This window comes from Salmo trutta, unplaced genomic scaffold (assembly GCF_901001165.1).
Source record: "Salmo trutta unplaced genomic scaffold, fSalTru1.1, whole genome shotgun sequence".
In the NCBI taxonomy this organism is placed as follows: Eukaryota; Metazoa; Chordata; class Actinopteri; order Salmoniformes; family Salmonidae; genus Salmo; species Salmo trutta.
This window is the reverse complement of record NW_021823104.1, coordinates 578,979-599,349: the sequence shown is the minus strand read 5'-3', so window position 1 is coordinate 599,349 and position 20,371 is coordinate 578,979. Positions and strand designations below refer to the sequence as shown.

General features: G+C 49.5%; 2 protein-coding genes across 6 annotated transcripts in view; one reads left to right on the top strand and one right to left on the bottom strand.

Moving 5' to 3' along the window:
• LOC115188923 (AP-5 complex subunit zeta-1) overlaps positions 1-20,371 on the bottom strand; it is a 389,472-nt gene that overhangs the window by 96,950 nt on the left and 272,151 nt on the right. The window lies entirely within an intron of this gene.
• Positions 1-20,371, top strand: part of LOC115188924 (WD repeat domain phosphoinositide-interacting protein 2-like) — a 46,501-nt gene that overhangs the window by 4,056 nt on the left and 22,074 nt on the right. The window contains exon 2 of the mRNA XM_029747757.1: positions 18,304-18,386. Coding sequence (XP_029603617.1) covers positions 18,304-18,386 — 83 coding nt within the window. The remainder of the gene's footprint in view (positions 1-18,303; positions 18,387-20,371) is intronic.

Below are 20,371 nucleotides of genomic sequence, written 5' to 3'. Positions count from 1 at the left end.
TTACCTTTGCTAATCTTTGTCAGAATGCACTCCCAGGACTGCTACTTCCACAAGAAATGTTGTTTTTGTTCTAAATAATCCATATTTATGTACAAATACCTCCATTTTGTTCATGCGTACAGATCATTTATCCAAAGGCATAACGCGCGAGCGCGAAACGAGAGACGAAAAGTCAAAGTGTTCCATTACCGTACTTAGAAGCATGTCAAACGCTATTTAAAATGAATCTTTATGGTATTTTTAACGTAAAATTGTGATAATATTCCAACCGGACAATAGCGTATTCATTCAAGAAGAAAAAGAAGGAGGGGCGTGCTCGTGTGACCGCGCATATCCAATCCCTTTGTTGCCAGGTAGACCACTCAGTAACTGAGCTCCTATTATCTGCCCAGTGACAGGAGAATGCTCAAATCACTTTCTGAAGGCTTTAGACAGCCAATGGAAGCCTTCGGAAGTGCAACGTCCCCCACAGACACTGTAGTTTCGATAGAGAATCAAAAGAAGAACTACAATTCTCAGACTTTCCACTTCCTGCTTGAAATTTTCTCAGGTTTTTGCCTGCCATATGAGTTCTGTTATACTCACAGACACCATTCAAACTGTTTTAGAAACTTCAGAGTGTTTTCTATCCAAATATACTAATAATATGCATATTCTAGTTTCTGGGCCAGAGTAGTAACCTGTTTAATTTGGGTACGTTTTTCATCCGGCCGTGAAAATACTTCCCCCTAGCCCAGACAGGTTTTAACTGACTGGCCTAGTTAAATAAAATGTAAAAGTGTGCTGAGCGATTAGTGCTTTTTGAGGTCTTTTCGGTTCATTATTTTTAAAAATGACGTGTTTCGATTCTTTTTTTTAACATTAAATGCATTATGAAATAATGACATTAAAATGATTAGTGCTTTTTAATGGAAATACCAAAGCCAAAAATAGTGAACATTCAATTGCCAAAACATTGAAAATATTCCACTGTCTCTTGTCAGAAATGACTAATAAATGCTACATTTTTGGAAAGTCGTAATGCTACTGTTCCCACTACAACAACAACATACTTAAACACATGTAATGTTGTCCTTGAAACCTTTCATTGAAATACTGAAGAATTCCATTCGTTCCTATGAAGAACTGCTCCTACCGAGGAGTGCCAATATGGCTTAAAGCTTCTCAATGGCCAATACAAAGCATCAGCAGTCCAGGGTTTATATATATCGTTGGTCTGTGCGTATCTAACCTAACTTAGCAGGCGGAGAAAAAAAGCACAGAGTTTCTAAACCTAAAGTGAATCCGTTTGTGTCCAAGTTGGAAAAGAACAGGCGCAATGGATGATGGTCATTGTAGTTAATTAGTGAGTTTGAGCTGAACTTGGTTTGAATATTTGCATAATGAAAACTTCAACTCCCTTCAACCCAGCATCTCATAGTTATTTTTTTCATTATATTTATTTATTTATCCTTTATTTAACTAGGCAAGTCAGTTAAGAACATTCTTATTTACAATGACGGCCTACCGGGGAACAGTGGGGTTAACTGCCTTGTTCAGGGGGCAGAACGACAGATTTTTTAACCTTGTCAGCTCGGGGATTCGATCCAGCAACCTTTCGGTTACTGGCCCCACGCTCCAACCACTAGCCTATTTGCCTTAATTTCTCTCGTGAATGATTTAATTTCTCTCTGGAGAAATGGTGGGCGTTGACCTCACAAAAACCCCTCAAACTAATAATAGAACCAACGTTGGTCAAGTAGTTGTTTAATAACCAAACCCCCCCTGGAAATGTGGTTCATCGCTCAGCACTAGTACACACAGCTTCTAGTGGTTGAAGTATTGCATTAGGGTCAGGGTTAGGGTCAGGGTCAGGGTCAGGGTTAGGGGTTAGTGAAGTATTGCATTAAGGTCAGGGTTAGGGTTAGGGTCAGGGTCAGGGTTAGGGGTTAGGGGTTAGTGAAGTATTGCATTGGGGTCAGGGTTAGGGTCAGGGTCAGGGTCAGGGTTAGGGGTTAGTGAAGTATTGCATTGGGGTCAGGGTTAGGGTCAGGGTCAGGGTTAGGGGTTAGTGAAGTATTGCATTGGGGTCAGGGTTAGGGTCAGGGTCAGGGTCAGGGTTAGGGGTTAGTGAAGTATTGCATTGGGGTCAGGGTTAGGGTCAGGGTCAGGGTCAGGGTTAGGGGTTAGTGAAGTATTGCATTGGGGTCAGGGTTAGGGTCAGGGTCAGGGTTAGGGTCAGGGGTTAGTGAAGTATTGCATTGGGGTTAGGGTCAGGGGTTAGTGAAGTATTGCATTGGGGTTAGAGTCAGGGTTAGGGTCAGGGTCAGGGTCAGGGGTTAGTGAAGTATTGCATTGGGGTCAGGGTTAGGGTTAGGGTCAGGGTCAGGGGTTAGTGAAGTATTGCATTGGGGTTAGGGTCAGGGTTAGGGGTTAGTGAAGTATTGCATTGGGGTCAGGGTCAGGGTCAGGGTTAGGGTCAGGGTCAGGGTTAGGGGTTAGGGGTTAGTGAAGTATTGCATTGGGGTCAGGGTTAGGGTCAGGGGTTAGTGAAGTATTGCATTGGGGTCAGGGTCAGGGGTTAGTGAAGTATTGCATTGGGGTCAGGGTCAGGGGTTAGTGAAGTATTGCATTGGGGTTAGGGTCAGGGTTAGGGTCAGGGTTAGGGGTTAGGGGTTAGTGAAGTATTGCATTGGGGTCAGGGTTAGGGTTAGGGTCAGGGTCAGGGGTTAGTGAAGTATTGCATTGGGGTTAGGGTCAGGGTTAGGGTCAGGGTCAGGGTTAGGGGTTAGGGGTTAGTGAAGTATTGCATTGGGGTCAGGGTCAGGGTTAGGGTCAGGGTCAGGGGTTAGGGGTTAGTGAAGTATTGCATTGGGGTCAGGGTCAGGAGTTAGTGAAGTATTGCATTGGGGTCAGGGTCAGGGTTAGGGTTAGGGTTAGGGTCAGGGTCAGGGTCAGGGTCAGGGGTTAGTGAAGTATTGCATTGGGGTTAGGGTCAGGGGTTAGTGAAGTATTGCATTGGGGTTAGAGTCAGGGTCAGGGTTAGGGGTTAGGGGTTAGTAAAGTATTGCATTGGGGTTAGGGTCAGGGTTAGGGTCAGGGTTAGGGTTAGGGTCAGGGTCAGGGTCAGGGGTTAGTGAAGTATTGCATTGGGGTTAGGGTCAGGGGTTAGTGAAGTATTGCATTGGGGTTAGGGTCAGGGTCAGGGTCAGGGGTTAGTGAAGTATTGCATTGGGGTTAGAGTCAGGGTCAGGGTCAGGGGTTAGTGAAGTATTGCATTGGGGTCAGGGTTAGGGTCAGGGTCAGGGGTTAGTGAAGTATTGCATTAGGGTTAGGGTCAGGGTCAGGGTCAGGGTTAGGGTCAGGGTTAGGGTCAGGGTTAGGGTTAGGGGTTAGGGGTTAGTGAAGTATTGCATTGGGGTCAGGGTCAGGGTTAGGGGTTAGTGAAGTATTGCATTAGGGTCAGGGTCAGGGTTAGGGTCAGGGTTAGGGTCAGGGGTTAGTGAAGTATTGCATTGGGGTCAGGGTTAGGGTCAGGGTTAGGGGTCAGGGGTTAGTGAAGTATTGCATTGGGGTCAGGGTTAGGGTCAGGAGTTAGTGAAGTATTGCATTGGGGTTAGGGTCAGGGTTAGGGTCAGGGTCAGGGGTTAGTGAAGTATTGCATTGGGGTTAGGGTCAGGGTTAGGGTCAGGGTCAGGGGTTAGTGAAGTATTGCATTAGGGTTAAGGTCAGGGTTAGGGGTTAGTGAAGTATTGCATTAGGGTTAGGGTCAGGGTCAGGGTCAGGGTTAGGGGTTAGGGGTTAGTGAAGTATTGCATTGGGGTCAGGGTTAGGGTCAGGGTCAGGGTCAGGGTCAGGGGTTAGTGAAGTATTGCATTGGGGTCAGGGTTAGGGTCAGGGGTTAGTGAAGTATTGCATTGGGGTCAGGGTTAGGGGTTAGGGGTTAGTGAAGTATTGCATTGGGGTCAGGGTTAGGGTCAGGGTCAGGGTCAGGGTCAGGGGTTAGTGAAGTATTGCATTGGGGTCAGGGTTAGGGTCAGGGTTAGGGGTTAGTGAAGTATTGCATTGGGGTTAGGGTCAGGGTTAGGGTCAGGGGTTAGTGAAGTATTGCATTGGGGTCAGGGTCAGGGTTAAGGTCAGGGTTAGGGTCAGGGTTAGGGTCAGGGGTTAGTGAAGTATTGCATTGGGGTCAGGGTTAGGGTCAGGGTCAGGGGTTAGTGAAGTATTGCATTGGGGTTAGGGTCAGGGTTAGGGGTTAGTGAAGTATTGCATTGGGGTCAGGGTCAGGGTCAGGGTTAGGGGTTAGGGGTTAGTGAAGTATTGCATTGGGGTCAGGGTCAGGGTTAGGGGTTAGTGAAGTATTGCATTGGGGTTAGGGTCAGGGTTAGGGGTTAGGGTTAGTGAAGTATTGCATTGGGGTTAGGGTCAGGGTCAGGGTTAGGGGTCAGGGTCGGGGTTAGTGAAGTATTGCATTGGGGTTAGAGTCAGGGTTAGGGTCAGGGTCAGGGTCAGGGGTTAGTGAAGTATTGCATTAGGGTTAGGGTCAGGGTTAGGGTTAGGGTCAGGGTCAGGGGTTAGTGAAGTATTGCATTGGGGTTAGGGTCAGGGTTAGGGTTAGGGTCAGGGGTTAGTGAAGTATTGCATTATGGTTAAGGTCAGGGTTAGGGTCAGGGTTAGGGGTTAGTGAAGTATTGCATTGAGGTCAGGGTTAGGGTTAGGGTCAGGGTCAGGGGTTAGTGAAGTATTGCATTGGGGTTAGGGTCAGGGTTAGGGTTAGGGTCAGGGTCAGGGGTTAGTGAAGTATTGCATTGGGGTCAGGGTCAGGGTTAGGGTCAGGGTTAGGGGTTAGTGAAGTATTGCATTGGGGTTAGGGTCAGGGTTAGGGTTAGGGTCAGGGTCAGGGGTTAGTGAAGTATTGCATTGGGGTTAGGGTCAGGGTTAGGGTTAGGGTCAGGGTCAGGGGTTAGTGAAGTATTGCATTGGGGTTAGGGTCAGGGTTAGGGTCAGGGTTAGGGGTTAGGGGTTAGTGAAGTATTGCATTGGGGTTAGGGTCCAGGTTAGGGTCAGGGTTAGGGGTTAGTGAAGTATTGCATTGGGGTTAGGGTCAGGGGTTAGTGAAGTATTGCATTGGGGGTTAGGGTCAGGGGTTAGTGAAGTATTGCATTGGGGTTAGGGTCAGGGTTAGGGGTTAGTGAAGTATTGCATTGGGGTCAGGGTCAGGGGTTAGGGGTTAGTGAAGTATTGCATTGAGGTCAGGGTTAGGGTTAGGGTTAGGGTCAGGGGTTAGTGAAGTATTGCATTGGGGTTAGAGTCAGGGTTAGGGTCAGGGTCAGGGTTAGGGGTTAGTGAAGTATTGCATTGAGGTCAGGGTTAGGGTTAGGGTTAGGGGTTAGTGAAGTATTGCATTGGGGTTAGGGTCAGGGTTAGGGTCAGGGTCAGGGGTTAGTGAAGTATTGCATTGGGGTTAGGGTCAGGGTTAGGGTCAGGGGTTAGTGAAGTATTGCATTAGGGTTAAGGTCAGGGTTAGTGAAGTATTGCATTGGGGTTAGGGTCAGGGTTAGGGGTTAGGGGTTAGTGAAGTATTGCATTGGGGTTAGGGTCAGGGGTTAGTGAAGTATTGCATTGGGGTCAGGGTCAGGGTTAGGGGTTAGGGGTTAGTGAAGTATTGCATTGGGGTCAGGGTCAGGGTTAGGGGTTAGGGGTTAGTGAAGTATTGCATTGGGGTCAGGGTCAGGGTTAGGGGTTAGGGTTAGTGAAGTATTGCATTGGGGTCAGGGTCAGGGGTTAGGGGTTAGTGAAGTATTGCATTGGGGTTAGGGTCAGGGTTAGGGGTTAGGGGTTAGTGAAGTATTGCATTGGGGTTAGGGTCAGGGTTAGGGGTTAGGGGTTAGTGAAGTATTGCATTGGGGTCAGGGTCAGGGGTTAGTGAAGTATTGCATTGGGGTTAGGGTCAGGGTTAAGGTCAGGGTTAGGGTCAGGGTTAGGGTCAGGGGTTAGTGAAGTATTGCATTGGGGTTGGGGTCAGGGTTAGGTTCAGGGTCAGGGGTTAGTGAAGTATTGCATTGGGGTTAGGGTCAGGGGTTAGTGAAGTATTGCATTGCAAGAAGGCAAAAGGACCCTCATATATATGATGTCACTCTTATTCAGAACAACAACAAACGGGGCAGCTATGCCTGACTATAATAACAAGACGCAATCATTTGGCTGTTTAACGAGAAGAGCGGAAATCAATGTAATTTTATCTTTGAATTGTAAAATAATTACAACTAGGCATCAATTTCTATTGTTTCGTCCATTTCCTGATAATTGCAGAATAAATTCCTCACCTTTTCTGTCTGTGATGGTTTCATACTGGCCTACGACAAGATAGGACAGGCTACCATTCGTCCCGTCGCTCATTTTCATTGGACCCACTTCACAGTATGTAAATAGATAACCTATGTCAAGTATTTTGCTCTGTACGTTCTGATCCGAAGCGCAGTTTAATGGTAGAGCGGATGGTTCACCCTTTTTAGGCTCAGTCTGTAGACTGAAATGGGACGTTTCTATAGTAGTGCCCCTGAAGAACATCACAAAATTACACCTGCTGAGTGTTCTGGCCTTCCCTGTGGTTCAGTTGGTAGAGCAACGCCAGCATGGTGTGTTATATATACTGGCCTTCCCTGTGGTTCAGTTGGTAGAGCAACGCCAGCATGGTGTGTTATATATACTGGCCTTCCCTGTGGTTCAGTTGGTAGAGCAACACCAGCATGGTGTGTTATACATACTGGCCTTCCCTGTGGTTCAGTTGGTAGAGCAACACCAGCATGGTGTGTTATACATACTGGCCTTCCCTGTGGTTCAGTTGGTAGAGCAACGCCAGCATGGTGTGTTATACATACTGGCCTTCCCTGTGGTTCAGTTGGTAGAGCAACACCAGCATGGTGTGTTATACATACTGGCCTTCCCTGTGGTTCAGTTGGTAGAGCAACGCCAGCATGGTGTGTTATACATACTGGCCTTCCCTGTGGTTCAGTTGGTAGAGCAACGCCAGCATGGTGTGTTATACATACTGGCCTTCCCTGTGGTTCAGTTGGTAGAGCAACGCCAGCATGGTGTGTTATACATACTGGCCTTCCCTGTGGTTCAGTTGGTAGAGCAACGCCAGCATGGTGTGTTATACTGGCCTTCCCTGTGGTTCAGTTGGTAGAGCAACGCCAGCATGGTGTGTTATATATACTGGCCTTCCCTGTGGTTCAGTTGGTAGAGCAACGCCAGCATGGTGTGTTATATATACTGGCCTTCCCTGTGGTTCAGTTGGTAGAGCAACGCCAGCATGGTGTGTTATACATACTGGCCTTCCCTGTGGTTCAGTTGGTAGAGCAACGCCAGCATGGTGTGTTATATATACTGGCCTTCCCTGTGGTTCAGTTGGTAGAGCAACGCCAGCATGGTGTGTTATACATACTGGCCTTCCCTGTGGTTCAGTTGGTAGAGCAACGCCAGCATGGTGTGTTATACATACTGGCCTTCCCTGTGGTTCAGTTGGTAGAGCAACGCCAGCATGGTGTGTTATATATACTGGCCTTCCCTGTGGTTCAGTTGGTAGAGCAACGCCAGCATGGTGTGTTATACATACTGGCCTTCCCTGTGGTTCAGTTGGTAGAGCAACGCCAGCATGGTGTGTTATATATACTGGCCTTCCCTGTGGTTCAGTTGGTAGAGCAACGCCAGCATGGTGTGTTATATATACTGGCCTTCCCTGTGGCTCAGTTGGTAGAGCAACGCCAGCATTGTGTGTTATACATACTGGCCTTCCCTGTGGTTCAGTTGGTAGAGCAACGCCAGCATGGTGTGTTATATATACTGGCCTTCCCTGTGGTTCAGTTGGTAGAGCAACGCCAGCATGGTGTGTTATATATACTGGCCTTCCCTGTGGTTCAGTTGGTAGAGCAACGCCAGCATGGTGTGTTATACATACTGGCCTTCCCTGTGGCTCAGTTGGTAGAGCAACGCCAGCATGGTGTGTTATATATACTGGCCTTCCCTGTGGTTCAGTTGGTAGAGCAACGCCAGCATGGTGTGTTATATATACTGGCCTTCCCTGTGGTTCAGTTGGTAGAGCAACGCCAGCATGGTGTGTTATATATACTGGCCTTCCCTGTGGTTCAGTTGGTAGAGCAACGCCAGCATGGTGTGTTATACATACTGGCCTTCCCTGTGGTTCAGTTGGTAGAGCAACGCCAGCATGGTGTGTTATACATACTGGCCTTCCCTGTGGTTCAGTTGGTAGAGCAACGCCAGCATGGTGTGTTATACATACTGGCCTTCCCTGTGGTTCAGTTGGTAGAGCAACGCCAGCATGGTGTGTTATATATACTGGCCTTCCCTGTGGCTCAGTTGGTAGAGCAACGCCAGCATGGTGTGTTATACATACTGGCCTTCCCTGTGGTTCAGTTGGTAGAGCAACGCCAGCATGGTGTGTTATACATACTGGCCTTCCCTGTGGCTCAGTTGGTAGAGCAACGCCAGCATGGTGTGTTATACATACTGGCCTTCCCTGTGGCTCAGTTGGTAGAGAAACGCCAGCATGGTGTGTTATATATACTGGCCTTCCCTGTGGCTCAGTTGGTAGAGCAACGCCAGCATGGTGTGTTATACATACTGGCCTTCCCTGTGGTTCAGTTGGTAGAGCAACGCCAGCATGGTGTGTTATACATACTGGCCTTCCCTGTGGCTCAGTTGGTAGAGCAACGCCAGCATGGTGTGTTATACATACTGGCCTTCCCTGTGGCTCAGTTGGTAGAGCAACGCCAGCATGGTGTGTTATACATACTGGCCTTCCCTGTGGTTCAGTTGGTAGAGCAACGCCAGCATGGTGTGTTATACATACTGGCCTTCCCTGTGGTTCAGTTGGTAGAGCAACGCCAGCATGGTGTGTTATACATACTGGCCTTCCCTGTGGTTCAGTTGGTAGAGCAACGCCAGCATGGTGTGTTATACATACTGGCCTTCCCTGTGGTTCAGTTGGTAGAGCAACGCCAGCATGGTGTGTTATACATACTGGCCTTCCCTGTGGTTCAGTTGGTAGAGCAACGCCAGCATGGTGTGTTATACATACTGGCCTTCCCTGTGGTTCAGTTGGTAGAGCAACGCCAGCATGGTGTGTTATACATACTGGCCTTCCCTGTGGTTCAGTTGGTAGAGCAACGCCAGCATGGTGTGTTATACATACTGGCCTTCCCTGTGGTTCAGTTGGTAGAGCAACGCCAGCATGGTGTGTTATATATACTGGCCTTCCCTGTGGTTCAGTTGGTAGAGCAACGCCAGCATGGTGTGTTATATATACTGGCCTTCCCTGTGGTTCAGTTGGTAGAGCAACACCAGCATGGTGTGTTATACATACTGGCCTTCCCTGTGGTTCAGTTGGTAGAGCAACGCCAGCATGGTGTGTATACATACTGGCCTTCCCTGTGGCTCAGTTGGTAGAGCAACGCCAGCATGGTGTGTTATACATACTGGCCTTCCCTGTGGCTCAGTTGGTAGAGCAACGCCAGCATGGTGTGTTATATATACTGGCCTTCCCTGTGGTTCAGTTGGTAGAGCAACGCCAGCATGGTGTGTTATACATACTGGCCTTCCCTGTGGTTCAGTTGGTAGAGCAACGCCAGCATGGTGTGTTATACATACTGGCCTTCCCTGTGGTTCAGTTGGTAGAGCAACGCCAGCATGGTGTGTTATACATACTGGCCTTCCCTTCAGTTGGTAGAGCAACGCCAGCATGGTGTGTTATACATACTGGCCTTCCCTGTGGTTCAGTTGGTAGAGCAACGCCAGCATGGTGTGTTATACATACTGGCCTTCCCTGTGGTTCAGTTGGTAGAGCAACGCCAGCATGGTGTGTTATACATACTGGCCTTCCCTGTGGTTCAGTTGGTAGAGCAACGCCAGCATGGTGTGTTATATATACTGGCCTTCCCTGTGGTTCAGTTGGTAGAGCAACGCCAGCATGGTGTGTTATACATACTGGCCTTCCCTGTGGTTCAGTTGGTAGAGCAACGCCAGCATGGTGTGTTATACATACTGGCCTTCCCTGTGGTTCAGTTGGTAGAGGCAACGCCAGCATGGTGTGTTATACATACTGGCCTTCCCTGTGGTTCAGTTGGTAGAGCAACGCCAGCATGGTGTGTTATACATACTGGCCTTCCCTGTGGTTCAGTTGGTAGAGCAACGCCAGCATGGTGTGTTATACATACTGGCCTTCCCTGTGGTTCAGTTGGTAGAGCAACGCCAGCATGGTGTGTTATACATACTGGCCTTCCCTGTGGTTCAGTTGGTAGAGCAACGCCAGCATGGTGTGTTATACATACTGGCCTTCCCTGTGGTTCAGTTGGTAGAGCAACGCCAGCATGGTGTGTTATACATACTGGCCTTCCCTGTGGTTCAGTTGGTAGAGCAACGCCAGCATGGTGTGTTATACATACTGGCCTTCCCTGTGGTTCAGTTGGTAGAGCAACGCCAGCATGGTGTGTTATACATACTGGCCTTCCCTGTGGTTCAGTTGGTAGAGCAACGCCAGCATGGTGTGTTATACATACTGGCCTTCCCTGTGGTTCAGTTGGTAGAGCAACGCCAGCATGGTGTGTTATACATACTGGCCTTCCCTGTGGTTCAGTTGGTAGAGCAACGCCAGCATGGTGTGTTATACATACTGGCCTTCCCTGTGGTTCAGTTGGTAGAGCAACGCCAGCATGGTGTGTTATACATACTGGCCTTCCCTGTGGTTCAGTTGGTAGAGCAACGCCAGCATGGTGTGTTATACATACTGGCCTTCCCTTCAGTTGGTAGAGCAACGCCAGCATGGTGTGTTATACATACTGGCCTTCCCTGTGGTTCAGTTGGTAGAGCAACGCCAGCATGGTGTGTTATACATACTGGCCTTCCCTGTGGTTCAGTTGGTAGAGCAACGCCAGCATGGTGTGTTATACATACTGGCCTTCCCTGTGGTTCAGTTGGTAGAGCAACGCCAGCATGGTGTGTTATATATACTGGCCTTCCCTGTGGTTCAGTTGGTAGAGCAACGCCAGCATGGTGTGTTATACATACTGGCCTTCCCTGTGGCTCAGTTGGTAGAGCAACGCCAGCATGGTGTGTTATACATACTGGCCTTCCCTGTGGTTCAGTTGGTAGAGCAACGCCAGCATGGTGTGTTATACATACTGGCCTTCCCTGTGGTTCAGTTGGTAGAGCAACGCCAGCATGGTGTGTTATATATACTGGCCTTCCCTGTGGTTCAGTTGGTAGAGCAACGCCAGCATGGTGTGTTTATACATACTGGCCTTCCCTGTGGTTCAGTTGGTAGAGCAACGCCAGCATGGTGTGTTATACATACTGGCCTTCCCTGTGGTTCAGTTGGTAGAGCAACACCAGCATGGTGTGTTATACATACTGGCCTTCCCTGTGGTTCAGTTGGTAGAGCAACGCCAGCATGGTGTGTTATACATACTGGCCTTCCCTGTGGTTCAGTTGGTAGAGCAACGCCAGCATGGTGTGTTATACATACTGGCCTTCCCTGTGGTTCAGTTGGTAGAGCAACGCCAGCATGGTGTGTTATACATACTGGCCTTCCCTGTGGTTCAGTTGGTAGAGCAACGCCAGCATGGTGTGTTATACATACTGGCCTTCCCTGTGGTTCAGTTGGTAGAGCAACGCCAGCATGGTGTGTTATACATACTGGCCTTCCCTGTGGTTCAGTTGGTAGAGCAACGCCAGCATGGTGTGTTATACATACTGGCCTTCCCTGTGGTTCAGTTGGTAGAGCAACGCCAGCATGGTGTGTTATACATACTGGCCTTCCCTGTGGTTCAGTTGGTAGAGCAACGCCAGCATGGTGTGTTATACATACTGGCCTTCCCTGTGGTTCAGTTGGTAGAGCAACGCCAGCATGGTGTGTTATACATACTGGCCTTCCCTGTGGTTCAGTTGGTAGAGCAACGCCAGCATGGTGTGTTATACATACTGGCCTTCCCTGTGGTTCAGTTGGTAGAGCAACGCCAGCATGGTGTGTTATACATACTGGCCTTCCCTGTGGTTCAGTTGGTAGAGCAACGCCAGCATGGTGTGTTATACATACTGGCCTTCCCTGTGGTTCAGTTGGTAGAGCAACGCCAGCATGGTGTGTTATATATACTGGCCTTCCCTGTGGTTCAGTTGGTAGAGCAACGCCAGCATGGTGTGTTATACATACTGGCCTTCCCTGTGGTTCAGTTGGTAGAGCAACGCCAGCATGGTGTGTTATACATACTGGCCTTCCCTGTGGTTCAGTTGGTAGAGCAACGCCAGCATGGTGTGTTATACATACTGGCCTTCCCTGTGGTTCAGTTGGTAGAGCAACGCCAGCATGGTGTGTTATATATACTGGCCTTCCCTGTGGTTCAGTTGGTAGAGCAACGCCAGCATGGTGTGTTATATATACTGGCCTTCCCTGTGGCTCAGTTGGTAGAGCAACGCCAGCATGGTGTGTTATACATACTGGCCTTCCCTGTGGTTCAGTTGGTAGAGCAACGCCAGCATGGTGTGTTATATATACTGGCCTTCCCTGTGGTTCAGTTGGTAGAGCAACGCCAGCATGGTGTGTTATATATACTGGCCTTCCCTGTGGTTCAGTTGGTAGAGCAACGCCAGCATGGTGTGTTATATATACTGGCCTTCCCTGTGGCTCAGTTGGTAGAGCAACGCCAGCATGGTGTGTTATACATACTGGCCTTCCCTGTGGTTCAGTTGGTAGAGCAACGCCAGCATGGTGTGTTATATATACTGGCCTTCCCTGTGGTTCAGTTGGTAGAGCAACGCCAGCATGGTGTGTTATATATACTGGCCTTCCCTGTGGTTCAGTTGGTAGAGCAACGCCAGCATGGTGTGTTATACATACTGGCCTTCCCTGTGGTTCAGTTGGTAGAGCAACGCCAGCATGGTGTGTTATATATACTGGCCTTCCCTGTGGCTCAGTTGGTAGAGCAACGCCAGCATGGTGTGTTATATATACTGGCCTTCCCTGTGGTTCAGTTGGTAGAGCAACGCCAGCATGGTGTGTTATACATACTGGCCTTCCCTGTGGTTCAGTTGGTAGAGCAACGCCAGCATGGTGTGTTATATATACTGGCCTTCCCTGTGGTTCAGTTGGTAGAGCAACGCCAGCATGGTGTGTTATACATACTGGCCTTCCCTGTGGCTCAGTTGGTAGAGCAACGCCAGCATGGTGTGTTATACATACTGGCCTTCCCTGTGGCTCAGTTGGTAGAGCAACGCCAGCATGGTGTGTTATACATACTGGCCTTCCCTGTGGCTCAGTTGGTAGAGCAACGCCAGCATGGTGTGTTATACATACTGGCCTTCCCTGTGGCTCAGTTGGTAGAGCAACGCCAGCATGGTGTGTTATATATACTGGCCTTCCCTGTGGTTCAGTTGGTAGAGCAACGCCAGCATGGTGTGTTATACATACTGGCCTTCCCTGTGGTTCAGTTGGTAGAGCAACACCAGCATGGTGTGTTATATATACTGGCCTTCCCTGTGGCTCAGTTGGTAGAGCAACGCCAGCATGGTGTGTTATACATACTGGCCTTCCCTGTGGCTCAGTTGGTAGAGCAACGCCAGCATGGTGTGTTATATATACTGGCCTTCCCTGTGGTTCAGTTGGTAGAGCAACGCCAGCATGGTGTGTTATACATACTGGCCTTCCCTGTGGCTCAGTTGGTAGAGCAACACCAGCATGGTGTGTTATACATACTGGCCTTCCCTGTGGCTCAGTTGGTAGAGCAACGCCAGCATGGTGTGTGCAACGCCAGCATGGTGTGTGCAACGCCAGCATGGTGTGTGCAACGCCAGCATGGTGTGTGCAACGCCAGCATGGTGTGTGCAACGCCAGCATGGTGTTTACAACGCCAGCATGGTGTTTACAACGCCAGGGTTGTGGGTTCGATTCCCACGGGGGGGAGCCAGTACAAAAAATGCATGAAATTAAATGTATGCATTCACTTCTGTAAGTCACTCTGGATAAGAGTGTCTGCTAAATGACTCAAATGTAAATGTTATACAGTTAATTTGGGAAAGTTCATTTTTAACATCTATATTTTGGTCATTTAGCAGACTCTCTTCTCCAGAGTGACTTGGCCAACTAAGCTACTTAAACAACAACACATCACAGTCATAGTATGTACAAAAACTGTTTTTGTAACCGGCTGCTTGCGAATGTATTTTAAAATACATTTATTTTCACTAAGTATTTAGTCGTTTTATTTTTGATGCGTTGGTCTCGATGGTGTTTTGTGTTGGGTGATTTTTACCCGTCCCTGGTGGAGTCTGTGAAAGTGGATGCCATTGCTGACCACTCTGGTCTTTCTGGGTAGTGGGATTGCAACACACACTGTCACAGTCTCTGTCTCTCTCCCCTCGGTCAGACCAGTGTCACCAGCCTGTCTCTCTCTCCTCGGTTAGAGCAGTGTCACCAGCCTGTCTCTCTCTCCTCGGTTAGACCAGTGTCACCAGCCTGTCTCTGTCTCTCTCTCCTCGGTTAGACCAGTGTCACCAGCCTGTCTCTCTCTCCTCGGTTAGACCAGTGTCACCAGCCTGTCTCTGTCTCTCTCTCCTCGGTCAGACCAGTGTCACCAGCATGTCTCTGTCTCTCTCTCCTCGGTTAGACCAGTGTCACCAGCCTGTCTCTCTCTCCTCAGTTAGACCAGTGTCTCCAGCCTGTCTCTCTCTCCTCGGTTAGACCAGTGTCACCAGCCTGTCTCTCTCTCCTCGGTCAGACCAGTGTCACCAGCCTGTCTCTCTCTCCTCGGTTAGAGCAGTGTCACCAGCCTGTCTCTCTCTCCTCGGTTAGACCAGTGTCACCAGCCTGTCTCTCTCCCCTCGGTTAGACCAGTGTCCCCAGCCTGTCTCTCTCTCCTCGGTTAGACCAGTGTCACCAGCCTGTCTCTGTCTCCCTCCCCTCGGTTAGACCAGTGTCCCCAGCCTGTCTCTCTCTCCTCGGTCAGACCAGTGTCACCAGCCTGTCTCTCTCTCCTCGGTTAGACCAGTGTCACCAGCCTGTCTCTCTCTCCTCGGTTAGACCAGTGTCACCAGCCTGTCTCTGTCTCTCTCTCCTCGGTCAGATCAGTGTCACCAGCCTGTCTCTCTCTCCTCGGTTAGACCAGTGTCACCAGCCTGTCTCTCTCTCCTCGGTTAGACCAGTGTCACCAGCCTGTCTCTCTCTCCTCGGTTAGACCAGTGTCACCAGCCTGTCTCTCTCTCCTCGGTTAGACCAGTGTCACCAGCCTGTCTCTCTCTCCTCGGTTAGACAGTGTCACCAGCCTGTCTCTCTCTCCTCGGTTAGACCAGTGTCACCAGCCTGTCTCTCTCTCCTCGGTTAGACCAGTGTCACCAGCCTGTCTCTGTCTCTCTCTCCTCGGTTAGACCAGTGTCACCAGCCTGTCTCTCTCTCCTCGGTTAGACCAGTGTCACCAGCCTGTCTCTCTCTCCTCGGTTAGACCAGTGTCACCAGCCTGTCTCTCTCTCCTCGGTTAGACCAGTGTCACCAGCCTGTCTCTCTCTCCTCGGTCAGACCAGTGTCACCAGCCTGTCTCTCTCTCCTCGGTTAGACCAGTGTCACCAGCCTGTCTCTCTCTCCTCGGTCAGACCAGTGTCACCAGCCTGTCTCTCTCTCCTCGGTTAGACCAGTGTCACCAGCCTGTCTCTGTCTCTCTCTCCTCGGTTAGACCAGTGTCACCAGCCTGTCTCTGTCTCTCTCTCCTCGGTTAGACCAGTGTCACCAGCCTGTCTCTGTCTCTCTCTCCTCGGTTAGACCAGTGTCACCAGCCTGTCTCTGTCTCTCTCTCCTCGGTTAGACCAGTGTCACCAGCCTGTCTCTGTCTCTCTCTCCTCGGTTAGACCAGTGTCCCCAGCCTGTCTCTCTCTCCTCGGTTAGACCAGTGTCACCAGCCTGTCTCTGTCTCTCTCTCCTCAGTCAGACCAGTGTCACCAGCCTGTCTCTCTCTCCTCGGTCAGACCAGTGTCACCAGCCTGTCTCTCTCTCCTCGGTCAGACCAGTGTCACCAGCCTGTCTCTCTCTCCTCGGTCAGACCAGTGTCACCAGCCTGTCTCTGTCTCTCTCTCCTCGGTTAGACCAGTGTCACCAGCCTGTCTCTGTCTCTCTCTCCTCGGTCAGACCAGTGTCACCAGCCTGTCTCTCTCTCCTCGGTCAGACCAGTGTCTCCAGCCTGTCTCTGTCTCTGTCTCCTCGGTCAGACCAGTGTCACCAGCCTGTCTCTGTCTCTCTCTCCTCGGTTAGACCAGTGTCACCAGCCTGTCTCTGTCTCTCTCTCCTCGGTTAGACCAGTGTCACCAGCCTGTCTCTCTCTCCTCGGTCAGACCAGTGTCACCAGCCTGTCTCTCTCTCCTCGGTTAGACCAGTGTCACCAGCCTGTCTCTCTCTCCTCGGTCAGACCAGTGTCACCAGCCTGTCTCTGTCTCTCTCTCCTCGGTTAGACCAGTGTCACCAGCCTGTCTCTGTCTCTCTCTCCTCGGTCAGACCAGTGTCCCCAGCCTGTCTCTCTCTCCTCGGTTAGACCAGTGTCCCCAGCCTGTCTCTCTCTCCTCGGTTAGACCAGTGTCACCAGCCTGTCTCTGTCTCTCTCTCCTCAGTCAGACCAGTGTCACCAGCCTGTCTCTCTCTCCTCGGTCAGACCAGTGTCACCAGCCTGTCTCTCTCTCCTCGGTCAGACCAGTGTCACCAGCCTGTCTCTCTCTCCTCGGTCAGACCAGTGTCACCAGCCTGTCTCTCTCCCCTCGGTTAGACCAGTGTCACCAGCCTGTCTCTCTCTCCTCGGTTAGACCAGTGTCACCAGCCTGTCTCTGTCTCTCTCTCCTCGGTTAGACCAGTGTCACCAGCCTGTCTCTCTCCCCTCGGTCAGACCAGTGTCACCAGCCTGTCTCTCTCTCCTCGGTTAGACCAGTGTCACCAGCCTGTCTCTCTCCCCTCGGTCAGACCAGTGTCACCAGCCTGTCTCTGTCTCTCTCCCCTCGGTTAGACCAGTGTCACCAGCCTGTCTCTCTCTCCTCGGTTAGACCAGTGTCACCAGCCTGTCTCTCTCTCCTCGGTCAGACCAGTGTCACCAGCCTGTCTCTCTCTCCTCGGTTAGACCAGTGTCACCAGCCTGTCTTTGTCTCTCTCTCCTCGGTCAGACCAGTGTCACCAGCCTGTCTCTGTCTCTCTCTCCTCGGTCAGACCAGTGTCACCAGCCTGTCTCTGTCTCCTCGGTCAGACCAGTGTCACCAGCCTGTCTCTCTCTCCTCGGTCAGACCAGTGTCAACCGCCTGTCTCTCTCTCCTCGGTTAGACCAGTGTCACCAGCCTGTCTCTCTCTCCTCGGTCAGACCAGTGTCACCAGCCTGTCTCTGTCTCTCTCTCCTCGGTTAGACCAGTGTCACCAGCCTGTCTCTCTCCCCTCGGTCAGACCAGTGTCACCAGCCTGTCTCTCTCTCCTCGGTCAGACCAGTGTCACCAGCCTGTCTCTGTCTCTCTCTCCTCGGTTAGACCAGTGTCACCAGCCTGTCTCTGTCTCTCTCTCCTCGGTTAGACCAGTGTCACCAGCCTGTCTCTGTCTCTCTCTCCTCGGTCAGACCAGTGTCACCAGCATGTCTCTGTCTCTCTCTCCTCGGTTAGACCAGTGTCCCCAGCCTGTCTCTCTCTCCTCGGTCAGACCAGTGTCTCCAGCCTGTCTCTGTCTCTCTCTCCTCGGTTAGACCAGTGTCACCAGCCTGTCTCTCTCTCCTCGGTTAGACCAGTGTCTCCAGCCTGTCTCTCTCTCCTCGGTTAGACCAGTGTCACCAGCCTGTCTCTCTCTCCTCGGTCAGACCAGTGTCACCAGCCTGTCTCTCTCTCCTCGGTTAGACCAGTGTCACCAGCCTGTCTCTCTCTCCTCGGTTAGACCAGTGTCACCAGCCTGTCTCTCTCCCCTCGGTTAGACCAGTGTCACCAGCCTGTCTCTCTCTCCTCGGTTAGACCAGTGTCACCAGCCTGTCTCTCTCTCCTCGGTCAGACCAGTGTCTCCAGCCTGTCTCTCTCTCCTCGGTTAGACCAGTGTCACCAGCCTGTCTCTCTCTCCTCGGTCAAACCAGTGTCACCAGCCTGTCTGTCTCTCCTCGGTTAGACCAGTGTCTCCAGCCTGTCTCTCCCCCCACTGTTAATGTAGCATCACTATAATATGGAATAGATCTCTAGAATATTCCAGCAACAGGGTTCTTACAGTTTGGTACTAATGGGGTGTGTGTGTGTGTGTGTGTGTGTGTGTGTGTTTTCTCTCTCCAGATCTTTAGCTGTTGGAACCAAATCAGGTTATAAGTTCTTCTCCCTGTCAACTGTGGACAAATTGGAGCAGATTTATGAATGTAGTGAGTATCAATATCCTATTGATTAGTGAGTATCAATATTCTATTGATTAGTGAGTATCAATATCCTATTGATTAGTGAGTATCAATATCCTATTGATTAGTGAGTATCAATATCCTATTGATTAGTGAGTATCAATATCCTATTGATTAGTGAGTATCAATATCCTATTGATTGATTTTTTTTTTTTTTTTTTTTTTTTTTTTTTCACCTTTATTTAACCAGGTAGGCAAGTTGAGAACAAGTTCTCATTTACAATTGCGACCTGGCCAAGATAAAGCAAAGCAGTTCGACAACATACAAAAACACAGAGTTACACATGGAGTAAAACAACATACAATCAATAATACAGTAGAAAAAAAAAAAATGATGAATGTAGTGAGTATCAATATCCTATTGATTGATGAATGTAGTGAGTATCAATATCCTATTGATTAGTGAGTATCAATATCCTATTGATTGATGAATGTAGTCAGTATCAATATCCTATTGATTAGTGAGTATCAATATCCTATTGATTTATATGTAGTGAGTATCAATACCCTATTGATTTATGATATATTTATATAATACTGCACTTACGAGATACCACACAGTCATAGCCATCAGTCTTAATGTAGTTTTACGGTAATATGGAATGGCAATATATTTACTATATATACACAGGGCATTAGGAAAGTATTCAGACCCCTTGACCTTTTCCACATTCTGTTACGTTACAGCCTTATTCTAACATGGATTAAATCGTTTCCCCCCCCTCATCAATCTACACACAATACCCCATAATGACATCACAATACCCCATAATGACATCACAACACCCCATAATGACATCACAATACCCCATAATGACATCACAATACCCCATAATGACCTCACAATACCCCATAATGACATCACAATACCCCATAATGACATCACAATACCCCATAATCACAAAGCAAAAACAAGTTGTTTTGAAATTTTGTGAATTTATCAAAATAATTTACATAAGTATTCAGACCCTTTACTCAGTACTTTGTTGAAGCACCTTTGGCAGCGATTACAGCGTCAAGTCTTCTTTGGTCGGATGCTACAAGCTTGGCACACCTGTATTTGGGGAGTTTCTCCCATTCCTCTCTGCAGATCCTCTCAACCATCAGGTTGGATGGGGAGCGTCGCTGCACAGCTATTTTCAGGTCTCTCCAGAGATGTTAGATCAGGTTCAAGTTCGGGCTCTGGCTGGGCCACTCAAGGACATACAGAGACTTGTCCTGAAGCCACTTCTGCGTTGTCTTGGCTGTGTGCTTAGGGTCGTTGTCCTGTTGGAAGGTGAACCTTCGCCCCAGTCTGAGGTCCTGAGCGCTCTGGAGCAGGTTTTCATCAAGGACCTCTCTGCACTTTGCTCCGTTCATCTTTCCTTTGATCCTGACTAGTCTCCCAGTCCCTGCCGCTGAAAAACATCCCCACAGCATGATGCTGCCACCACCATGCTTCACCGTAGGGATGGTGCCAGGTTTCCTCCAGACGTGACGCTTGGCATTCAGCCAAAAGAGTTCAATCTTGGTTTCATGAGACCTGAGAATCTTGTTTCTCATGGTCTGAGAGTTTAGGTGCCTTTTGTCAAACTCCAAGTGGGCTGTCATGTGCCTTTTACTGAGGAGTGGCTTCCGTCTGGACACTCCACCATAAAGGCCTGATTGGTGGAGTGCTGCAGAGAAGGTTGACCTTCTGGAAGGTTCTCCAATCTCTACAGAGGAACTCTGGAGCTCTGTCAGGGTGACCATCAGGTCCCCCGATTGCTCAGTGTGGCCGGGCGGCCAGCTCTAGGAAGAGTGTTGGCGGCTCCAAACTTCTTCCATTTAGGAATGATGGAGGCCACTGTGTTCTCGGGGACCTTCAATGCTACAGAAATGTTTTTATTTTTCATAAATTTGCAAAAATGTATAAAAAAAACTGATTTTGCTTTCTCATTATGGGGTATTGTGTGTAAATTGACGAGGGGGAA